The sequence below is a fragment of the Dermacentor silvarum genome, chromosome 9 (assembly GCF_013339745.2).
Source record: "Dermacentor silvarum isolate Dsil-2018 chromosome 9, BIME_Dsil_1.4, whole genome shotgun sequence".
Classification (NCBI taxonomy): Eukaryota; Metazoa; Arthropoda; class Arachnida; order Ixodida; family Ixodidae; genus Dermacentor; species Dermacentor silvarum.
The window spans coordinates 104,690,840-104,702,914 of NC_051162.1; the positions used below are offsets into that span (position 1 = coordinate 104,690,840).

Genomic DNA, 12,075 nt, shown 5'->3' on the forward strand with positions numbered 1-12,075 from the left:
AAACTTGCTCGCGAACAGAATTTACTGTTCGTAAAACATCAATCATCAACAGTGTCACGCTACAGCCACTAAGCTACTGCGGTTGGTAATTCGGGAAAGTTCTATATTGAGAAAAAAAAAAAGAAAACGTCGCGAATCGGCGCTTGCATTCGTCCCTTTCCGTCTTTGTACTCTTGCGAGCTGCGGTTTGTGTACTACCGGACAGCCTATAGCCCGAAAGAATATATGTCGATGGACCGCCTTTCCGCGAGGATATATTCCCATACACCGTCACACAATCTGAAACCGTTCAGCACATTGATCCGGCTAGCAATGCCCGACAACATCGTGACCAGACAGGACCAAGTCTTCCGGGCTGTGCATATCGCTTTCAAAGAAAAATCTGCGGGCGATTAACTGGCAGCGGAGCTGCAATATTTCTTGCAAGTCCGAAATCATTACGACCGACGAGAATCGTGCATCACGTGAACGAACCGCGCGAGACGAACTTTTGAAGAAAAAAAAAATGCAGGAGAGGTCGATGACCCCCCGACGCCCGCACATATAGGTTTGAACAGTATACGTATGTGTAGTACCAAGCTGCTCGCAAACCAACGAAGCGTCGCGCAGGCAATCTTTCTTTTTTTTTTTTTTTTTAACGACGTCTGCTCCGTATATGCGGTGTGCGCGAGCAACGTTAGTAAACGGGTCAGTTAAAGGAATGACAAAAAGGATAGCACTCATTCAAACAAAGTGACATTTTCAATTTACAGTGGCCGCGATCCGGCTGCTGGTTAAAGCCACACACATGGCAGTCGCGAGCGCAGCTGATCTCTGTGTGTGTGTGTCACGAATGGGAAGAATAGCAGCTGCGCTGTTCGCCACACGCCAGACTTCAGCAGCGAAACTTCAGCAGTGAAACGCAGGGAAGCCAGCCTTGCAGTGTCCCCTCAGAAAAGGAGCTGTTGAAAAAATGAGTTGAAGTTCGTTTACGGCGCTGACCCGAAATCTACGGACACACGTATATACGAGGGCCGTTCGCAAAGTGTCTGCCATCGGCACTATAAATTTTTTTGAACAGGATTGCGCGAGAGCCATCAAAATGAGCGCACGTCGGCGTAGTTTCAGTGAAACATTTGTTCGGCATAGCCCCGCAGAACACCCCCTATGGACATCGAAACAAGAACGACAGCGTGCACACCGGGAAAATTTGTCGCAACACGAACATGAATGATCCGCTTTTGACATTCCAAGGGACCCAATGGTGGCGGCGTTTACGGTGACGATGCCCCCAGCTTAAATTACTCGTGAAATGACGCGGGTGAATTTCAATGCGGTCAACAAGGCGCCACAACGCAGAACGGAGTGGCCGAGCTCGGTGGCGAACCACAAATTTACGCCCAACTGCATATGGAGATTCCGTGGTCACCGGCGAATAACTGTTGAACGAATAGTGCGCGGCAGGTTTGGCGCAGAGTGCGGGCTCAGATTGAACTCCCACGCGTGTCTCGTACGTCGCTTAATCTGCTCCTTCGTGGCAGTAATAAGAACTTTACGAACGTCCATCGCATGTATATGCAGGACACGAGTTTGAAAAGTTTTCGCGAATTAAACGCGCATTTCTCTATGCTTACGAAGATTACGCCCTACTAAAGACCTAAACGCGGCTAGAATTATATTTCGAAGACCGCGAATCAGAACGAGCCCAAATCAAACCTGTGACTATTAAAGCATCAAACCAGGAATATGACGTATGAACCAATGTGAACGGAAGAAAAACGAAAAACGATATTTTTGACCGGAATAAAAACGTAACCGATTTTTTTTTTAAGCGCTACTAAGAACAGGTTTATAACAAGCTTTCACCGCGACAAGGCAACACGTTGATATTGCATTCATTAAATTACACCGCGGGTTAACGTCGCGAAACCGCACAGTGGGTTGGTTATGAGTAACGGCGTATAGCTAAAGAGGTCTACGGATTAACTTACGACCACCCGGAGTTCTTTAACGTGCACTTCTAGTACACGAACGTCTCCGTCTTCAGCCCCAATCGGAATGCGGCCGCTGGGAGTTGAACTCGCGACCTCGAGCTGCTGAGCTCGAGGCCGCATATCCACTGAGCCACCGAGACGAACACCGAGAGATTCCCTATGAAGGTGGACTGATTTAACAAGTAAGCCCTAACATATTTCTAAAAGTATGAGGCCTAAACGTATGAGGACTGTGCATATGTACAGTCGGCCACAAAAGTTTACGGGACAGTAGCAGTATAGTAAGAGTCAAACCTCGATATAACGAACTATTTTATTTCCAGATATTAGTTCTATTTAATTAACGAAACTCGCTATATAACGAAGTTCTTCGCTGCAAGTACAACGTCGTTTAACCACTGTACTTCAGGTTTTCTGTTCTGTTATTTTTATTTTCTGTTCTTTTGTGTAACAAGTGCACCAATACCAAGGCCTAGAGCTGTTCTTGGGCACTTTCAGAAATAAATGAAATGAAAATGTTATATCGATGTTTACCTGTAATTCGTTGTTCATTGAATAACAAAAAAAAAGCTACGAAGGAACCAATCACGGCTGCTATCCAGGAATGCGCTTATCATGCTTTGGGAGGCCGCTATTCGTGGCACTATGTTGCACTACATGCAGGTGGCGCCCCTTATACTACCGTGCCTTACCCGTTAGCGGGAGCCAACCGGTACTTCTTTCTGCGGTTTTACAAAACCAGCTCCGATTATGAGGCACGCCGTGGTGGAGGGCTCCGGTTTAATTTCGACCCACCTGGAATCTTTAACGTGCACTACAACGCAAGCACACGGGCGTTCTTGCATTTCGCCTCCATAGAAATGTGGCCGCCGCGGCCGGGATTCGATCCCGCGACCTCGTGCTCAGCAGCGCCACGCCTTAGCTAACTGAGCTACCGCGGCGGATCAACCGGTACTCCGAGCGCCTCTTCCTCAAGGACCAGTTCGCAAACGCGCGCAGCGTCTCAACAGAGTTTTAGTTTAGCGCGCGCAACGGCCTTGCGCACGCAACGCGCCAGCGGGGGGCACGACTGCGCATGCGCTGAACCTATGAGAGACGCGTGCGTTTGCGCGCGTATGGGATACGCGCGCGCTAGTTCTCCCGGCTTGCGTTGCGTTCGCTACAGTCGTTGCGTACCCTACCTGGCGGCCATCTCGCGAGATCTCGCGCTGCCGAGAGCTTAAGAACATGGCGGCGACCGACAGCAAAACAAGCGGGTCAGTGGTCATGGCAGCGAGCAAATCCCGCGTGCATTTCGGTATCGCCCTCGATTTGGAGCTCCTTGCCTATGTGAGGAGCTTAAATCCATTCGCGGACCCTGTGCAGGGGGCCGTGATCGCTGCAAAGATGCAGGATATCACTGGGATGCCGTTTATTACAGGAATGTCCGCAGTCGAACGGAGCTCCTGCTATCCTATTACGCTGCGAAGGACATAGTCAACCTGAGAAAGAAAGTTCCGAGTCTGACTGCGTGAATTTTTGTTCGGCAATTGCTTGCGAATTTGTACACCACACGATTGTTTCACCATCTGTTTGGATATGCGAGCCGCCGGTGCAAAAGGCACAGTGCATCACGGCCGACTACCGGCCGCCGTCACTTTTTCAGCACTGCATATTTTGTCGGGGATCAGCAGCAGACGCACAAGTTCACTCAGATCCCGTTTCTCGAAACGGAATTGTCGAAACAACGTCGCCTCCACTTGGTCCACATCGGAGGAGTGCCGTTGCGCGAGCGGTATCGCAGCAGCTCGCTTTCACGATCGCGCCTTATTCTATGTCGACAAGGCTGCAGTCACCTTTCAAAAGCCACCGCTCGCGGGTTGTGAGCATCAGATCGTGTATTTCTTGCCATGAAAGAGTAGCCAAAAGGCGGCGATTCCACAAGATGCTTGACGGCATTCTCTTCCCTTGCTGCTGCTCGCCTGAACACAAAATCGGCGCGAACGGCGCGAAAAACCTTGGCTTGTCTCGTGCCTTGACTTGTGACAACCAATGTTGGCTATACGAGTTTATTGCTTAGGCACTAGATGGCGCCAAGTAGCACTCCGAGGCAAGGGTGTTGACGCTTAGGCGCACTCCACGTTTCAGATGTTGCGCGCAGTAAACTAAATGCTGTGGGGGACAGCCTCAACCGTAACGTACGTAGCGCGCCGCACGTTGCGTACGTACTGTCTAGCGTGCGCTAAACTAAAACTGTCTAATAATGACAGCGCCTCAAAACGCTAGCCATCACGGGTGAAGAATGAGAGAACGCTCCCCTTACCACCGGTGGCGCCGCACCACCGTGCGGTTTTTCCCCACTGTTATACTGCACTAGATTTGGGATAGGCCCACAAAGGCGGTTAGACGGTAACAACTAATTGCGCGTTATTTCCCAAAATATGCGCTAAACGTACTTTAAAAAGAAGGGCATAACCACTGACCGCATCTGTCTAGCGCACACACTTGAGCGGCGGCAAGGAGGTCTTAAAAAAATTACAAATTGCAATTTTTTAAAGCTTCCTTGAGGTCGGTCAGCAACAGGGAAAAGACCTGCAGAGAGTATAGTGCAAATTGAAGGGCGCTACGCATACCGTACAATAGAGCGACAAGGGAAAACTACGGGATTTGAGAGAAAGCTCAATTGCCGCGACCCTAGACCCACAGACTCGAGTGTAATGTTTCCTCTAGTAGCCTATGCAATCTACATAGCGATGCATTAAATTAGAAGCGTCATGCCTCAAAGGGTAACCGCAGCGAAACTGCACTCCGGCTAAATAGGTCATAAACTGGTACAGTACTGAAGCCATCGTGAAGCTGCAGGACTGGTAATTGCGCAATTTTATTATTAGCAGCATTTACATAGCGCCTAAGCAGACAACGCGGGCACCTGGTGGTCGGGCGGATATGACGCATATTCCAGACCACGGCCTCCGAGATTCAAAGCGCACCGCGGGCACCCACCATCTCGAAGGTCATGTGAAGGCACCAGGCTCGTTTTCAACGTTCTGGTTTCTGCGTCATTTCCGGCGACAGGTAATGGCGCCGTTTCTTTTTTCAGTTTACTTTTTCTTTTTTGCTGTTAGTTTCGGTATCAAAAACGTCTACTTTTGCGAGCTCTTCGGGACGCTTTCACTCGTACTTGAAACGTAAAATTTTGAACGGCGGCTGCGCCATCAGAAACTATAGTCTTGTAACGCGTCCTAAATTATGTTGTATTCGGCCTTTCCCAGTATGGGTGGTGCTTAGATTCGAGAACACACGGTAGCAGCTAACAGCCATGCACCATACCATCATCGTGGATTTTCGGCTCCTTAACCCCGGCACTGCAAGCATTACATTTGCTTAGCGCGACTGACTAATAACCGACGACTGAGCAATCGCGAAGCCGGGTTACTTGCACGACATTGGCAACAGCTTAGGTACAAGCGGCTAATGGAACGGAGACGGCTATTTAATAATGGCTCTCCGAATTGACAACCTACAGCGATGCCCGTCTCCTCGGCCGGTAATGGCCTATATAGATGTAGATGTGCTTGTCAGAAACGCGGTCGTCTCCCGTCACACCGCAAATAGAACAATCGCCGCTGAGCGAAGCCCGGTCCTTGGTTTACCCGAGTGTAGTTATCACGGCAATCCATGGCTCGAAGAGAGTCTTAGCCAGGCTCCTCGGAGACTAACCCTTGTTGATGGGAATCGCGCTTTGAGCCGTCTAGAGGTGGACGTACACTCCGTACTGGCTGATAGAGCCAACCTAGCCGGGGAGAAAAAAATAGAAGCCTATCCATGTCAAGGCGTGCTATTTAGGTGCTACAGACTGCATCCTAGTGCTTGGTCCATCGATTCTCCGGTCTATTTCATCTCTTCGAATTTGATCGCGCTGACAACATGAACGACAACTATCGCCTTTCGTGCTTTCTTGTGCTAGTTAAGAGTAAAACAAGCTTATTGAAACGTACGAGTACTCCTTAGACCTTGGCATTTTGTGTTCCGTGAGCCCATCGTACACATGGAACTACATCTGAAGTCGTTCGCAGCACTGTGGAGGCTGCAGGACTCCTTATGCAATCGGAAGGCCGAATGCCCCTCGAGATGTGTTCATCCGCGCCACGTCGTCTACTCACCGCCAGAGTAATTCGCGGTATACGACGTGAGTGCGCAAATGTTCTAACATTTCCCGTATCGCTGTAACGTATAATGTGCCAAGCAAAAGTAATACTCTACTCTCACCAATAATCAAATAGTTACGCCCGGAACTATATTCCGCAGCGGAAGGCGAATAAGTGCGTACGCCTCGCACCTTCGGCAGTGCTGCAAATGACTTGCGAGATTGCGTACGGTATAATTAGGCAACGCAATGAAGGCTAGACGGACTTCTTTCATTGCTGTGCAAGTGCACAAAAGCGCGAGCGAGTACATACCTTGCAAAAATATTGGTTAGCGAGTATCCCGCTTATCCTGCTGCCGACCTACGCTGCTTGCATTCGCGACCAAAAAAAAAAAATAGTGCATCACGTATATGAGAGATATCGGCATATGCGTCAAGTAATTCGACGTAAACAAGTCTCGTGCTCTTATGCCCCAACATGCAATGTAATTATCACGCTGAAGGCGCCGCAGATCTGAACGTATTTACCTACCCAACGAGCGGAGTGACACGATTCTGCGACCAGCGCGAACCCCAGCACACCGCTTGCGCCCGCGACCAAAACATAGTGCGTAGCATTCTGGAGGCACAAATGTGCATCAGCGATGCACGAGCTTTAACGTGAACTTACGGCACCAAGTTTTAGTTGTAATTTATGAAGTATAGTTATTCCTTGGAAAGCGTCGCAAGTAGAAGAACAGCCCTGCGAAACCCGCAGAGTATAGGAAGCGTCCCTGACAGCATACACACTTAATTTACACCCCTAAAGCAAAAAAGGGGTGCGAATCTGTCCATAAGTCACACTCCTTAAAAAAGTTTGCACCCTTTGGGCCTTATATTGTCCCGCAACGATAAACGTCATCTATCATTGCCCGCGTTTCCTTTCTTTAACGCTGCGCGCCCGGTACTTCCAGGTCACGAACATGTTATCAGCGTGACATAGCATTCTTGAGAGGAAAGTACCGAGCGCAGAGTTTTCGACGAAAGGAAAAGCAAACAACGCAGATTATCGTTGTGGGGCAAGATAAGCCCCAAAGAGTGCAAACTTTTTTTAAGAGTGCACCCCTTTTTGGTGTAATTGGGTGTAAGTTATGGACAGATCTACACCTTTTTTTTCGCTTTTAATGGTGTAAATTATTTTACAGTGTACACTGGCGTAGCTTCCGCAGCGATCAGCAAGGTATGAAACGAAATATACGTTTAATCAAATATTTCTCATCTCCAGAGAGTCGAACGGGTTCTACTATCGAAGAGTTCGGTAGCGGGTTCGCGAAGCAGCTGCAGCCCCAGAAATTCTTTTCGCGAACTCTATCGTGGAAAACCCTATTTCATGAATTCTTGGTCGCGAGCACCGAAAATTCGCTGCGAGGTTAAAAAAAAAAGTAAGCAATCGAAGTGTTATTAGTTCTCCGCACGCGTTCAGAGCTCGGTGAACGGCGGCAGAACAGCGAGGACACACATTACACGGCCGCTCGAGTCCTCCCTGGACGCGTCCATCGCATTCCGCGCTGCGCTATCAAACTGAACATGTCGCATTCGTTTCACAAGGTCGGAATGTTCGCGTATCATGTCCGTTCCGCCTGAAGTCGATAATATTGCAAAAAAATCTAAATTTCGATGGACGCAGAAGGGCAGAAGTACGATGGCCGGTGGGGACAACTATATGACGTCGTATTTTCACCGTAAGAATGCTGCGACAACCGAGAAACGTTGTTGCAGAAACAGTTACTTATTACACTGAATAAACAAAAAATTATGCTGATGCATAGTTGTACACTTGTGTGCGTAGGACAGTAAACATAAAAGTGGCTGCATGACGTAAGGATTGTTTTCACTTTCTAATATTTATGGCATAACGCCTAGCCTCGCTTACGACCAGCATCAGTCACTTGCTGCGACGGGTGATAACACAATCGAATTAAAATAATCCATACATACCGGCAATAAGGAAACTTAATATCGATGCAAAACACCCGACATTTATACGCCTGCTTTCTAGAGCTCCAGGTACAACTACACGCAATATAAAATGCAGTCGCCTTCCCCAAGCATGCATTCCACGACGTCTGCACACTGCATGCTAGGCTATTGTACGTACATTTATTTAGACTGATGAGGTTTTGCGTCTGGGAGCTGTTTACAGTGGGCTACGAAGAAGGCCGCATAGAAATCGGGGTTGATTTTGATTGCATAAACGTTCTGTCCAAGTCTAAGTAGACAAGCTTTTTGTTTTTAGCCAGAAATCGACCCCGTGCCCTTGTGCTCCACGGTAGAACGCCCTAGGCACTGAACCACCCCAGCGGGTCATCGTCGCACACTTCAGAAACTCCGGTCCAAATTCATCCCTCCGTGCGTTCTTGAAACTCTTACTGAGATACAAAAGAGCTCCTGATAACACGCAGCCCACAGAACGTCACAACAGGGTTCACACAAACAATTAGACTCAGAATTAAAGGACAATGCAAATATTTCAACGATGTCGAATGCCAAAAAATCAAGGAGGGAGGGGAAAACAAACATCATTCGCATACATACATTGCAAAATAGTGACACCTCCTTCGTGTTAGCTAAAAGTCATTGCAGCTAAGCAGCTGGCGAGTTGAACATATGCATCAAGCTCTGCAGGTTATTTTTCTGAGTTGACTTTCCCATTGCAGTGACTGTCGATCGCCTTCTAGCATGATGGTTAGCAGTTTCCGACTCCAGCCGCCGAGATACCCGTGTTAAATACAAATGGCTAGAACTTTCCGCCAGGCCCAGGATTCCTGATCGGTGGAGCCATGACGGCTGTGATGTAAACCAACTAGCAAAACACCAAGATGGTGACACGGCTTGGTCGCTTGAACGGGCTCTGTCTAGCTCCACGCTGGCAACGGTGATTTAAAAGAAGCGTGCTAGTTTGTGGCTATGGACACGTCACGTTGCAATCGTTTAGCGACAATGTCAAAAGAAGATGTCTAGGATTGTTCGCCGATAGACAATGCCCACTGCATAGCCCCTACGCGGAGTTTGTTACTGTAATGTTGAAAAGTCGCCCCCAAAGCCCAGTTTTCAAGGAGTACATATTTAAGGAGCTTCAAGGGCCCTTGAATCGCTTTTTCCCCCATTCATGGGTTTTCAAGGAGGTGTACGAACCCTGGTTGCATGCAAAGCGCTCGCTGTCGAGAACCGTTTTCTGCCACGACAAGCTACAATCATCTCACTACCAGAGAGCGTGGCGGCAGCGCAGCTTCACTCTCCAAGACGACCCTGAAAACGAAACGGCCGAACACGGGAACGGTTCTTTCGGCGCTCCGCCGCGGGCCTCGACGCAACAGTCACGACATTCAAAGCGATCGAGGCGAGCGCAAACGCGTGTTGTGTGTACGACCGCACATCTGCTCGCCACCATCCACCACCCCATCCCCTGCAACTTCTACGTATGAACACACAAACACACACACACGCGAGCGGCTCGTAAACCAACCGCACGCAGTGGAGCCCTACCGCCCACCAAACACACCGCTCGGTCAACCAGCGGAACTTCGCGTGTTTCGTGCGGCAAACGAGGTTAGCTGCGGCTCCGAAGCCGCCGTAACGGGCACCGGCGTCGAAGGGGTAAAATATTTAAACAAACGAAACAATCACGAACACTCCCCAGAAGATACGACGGCAACAACACAAGAAGAAACTGAAGGTTACGCTAGGCGGCGTGCGCGTATCGCAATACACACACACACACACACACGAAAAGCCGACTACGAGGTCGCCGATAGATGGAGCCACACGGTCAAACCACTGCGAAGGAGAGGGAGCAAAAAAAGTTCGTCTGCTACCAGCGGCGACCCGCAGAGCAACAGACGGCCCTGTGCGGGTCAAAATAAATCAATGTGCCATCGAGGGCAGGCCGTTGGCACCGAGTACGGGTTAGCAACCGATTGCAGAGATGCGCTTGTTGGTCTTCGGGCTTTGTGGAAATGATTACAACTAAGCTGCACCCGCGAGAGATTAGCGCCGCCCACTATGTGCAAGAAAACTAGCAGGCTTCGAGCGTTCGCGTGCACGTCCTGAAGCGAAGGGAACTGTCGAAACGGGGCTCTCTGAAGAGCACAAAGGAAAGAGACGTCGCACGTTTTCTAACTATATTTGAACGCACAGGAAACCAACTATGACGCTAAAGGCGGGCTAAAAAGAATGAATTAGAAGAAAAAAAAAAAAAAACGAGAAACGTGCGAGGAATACACGCTGAGTGAAAAAAAAAAAAAAAAAACTGGGCAGACTTGTGAACACGCCTTGAAGGCAAAGCGATTTCGAAACGGCGCAAACACAACAGACGCTCGCTGCTATATGAAAACGCGACTGACTCCTTCCATTACGGTTGCGTCCTTCAAAGAAAAGAAAAAAAAAAAATAAGGGGGTAACAGAGGCGCGGACAGTACGAGAACGCGTGAAAAACCAAGTAAAAATGGAAACAGACGAGGAGGGGGGGAGAAAGGAAGACATCACATAGGCGCGGCAGGAAACTTCCTCGGGGCCACGAACAGAGCATTCACTGGGCGTACGCAATAAGCGAGCTTTGCCTAGAGAAAAGACGCACTGGCGACTTTTTTTCTTTCTCGTTTGAGCGCTCCTCCCATGTGCTTTGTCGTGCTGGGTCCCCCCGTTTTTTTTTTTTTTTTTTTTTTTCAAATGTTATTTTCTTTTAGCATCAGGCGGTCTCGCTTCGTCGAGCCAAGCACCGCGCGTTCCGAAAAGCGACGGAGGTGGAACTTTGAACTCGACTGACACATGTCAACGCCGGTACCGAACGTCGCCGCCGAGTTATCCAACGTTTTCAAACCCGACCGCGTGACGCACTTCGAACGCCACCAAATGACGTACGTTCGTCTAGACGCACAGAGCCGGAGACGGTTTTTCAGGAGCGCGACAGGGCGAGCAGGAAGAGACGCGCACAGCGGGTCAGCCAGCTGATAGCACAGAACGTGCGAGCGAATGCTCCACTAAAGGCTAACCCTAACCACCGACCCGCACGTTTGCCTGCCGAACGGCACCTTACTCGCGGGTCACACCAAACCCAGCACGCTGGGAGGCTTTTCAGACTCACCGTCGTTCTCTTCATCGTACTTGAGAGCCTTGGAGAGAAAGTCAAAGGCCCGCTTGTGATGTTGTTTCTGGCGAATCAGCAAGTTACCGTCGGGCTCCGCACTGGACGCCGCCATTGCGTCGGAGGTGCCGGCCGACGCCGACAGATGGCCGTAGTGTCGCCCCACGAATCCGTGGCTGCGGCCGCCGCGGAAAACGAACAGCAAAACCGTGAACACACTCGTGAGTAGCCATCGCAGCAGCCAAAAAACCACCAGCACGGGGTAGACCACGTAACCGCCGACGGTCCTCAGCGTGCGCTGTCGGGAAGCGTCGTCGACGGCGCCGGTATTCTTGTCAGCGTCGGGCGTGATCTCCGGCGCAGCGACGCTTGCAGCCATCTGCACATCGCCATAACAATCGACTCGTCTGCGGCGCCCGTGCGTGCGTTTTGTGCGCTTGACCGAAAAGCAGACGCTTTTTCGCGCTCTCTCGCTGCGCCTCTCTCTCTCTCTCTCACGTTGTAGCGGAGACCTGGTGGCGAGACACGTGACCACAGGTGTTCACTAGAGCTAGCTGTGCAACCTCCAACCACACGCCGTTTTGAACCGCCCGTATAACCGCACAAAATTTAGTACTTACAAGTTGTAGCGCCCTCTAGTACTTTGTGTAGTAACTATAAACTGCAGTTGCTTAAATTAAATTATTATTTTTTTGTTTAATCAATTTTCATAGGTGACAGTGCCTTGTTTTGTATCTTAAACAAATTGTGCACATTTGGAGCTATTGAGCTGCAGAAGTTCTCGATCTAAGCTTGATCCAAATGCGCGTGACGTCGCGGACGTGCACCAATCGCTGGCTCGCATCCAGTTTGGC

The 12,075-nt window shown here is 49.7% G+C and overlaps 1 protein-coding gene across 1 annotated transcript in view; it reads right to left on the minus strand.

Annotated features, from left to right (window-relative positions):
* The window catches only part of LOC119463564 (spastin-like), a 71,264-nt gene extending 59,606 nt beyond the window's left edge, over window positions 1–11,658 (minus strand). Inside the window, 1 exon segment of the mRNA XM_037724396.2 lies at window positions 11,222–11,658. Within this exon segment, the coding sequence (XP_037580324.1) occupies window positions 11,222–11,600 (379 nt within the window). The 5' untranslated portion in view covers window positions 11,601–11,658.
* Window positions 11,659–12,075: the final 417 nt, after the last annotated feature.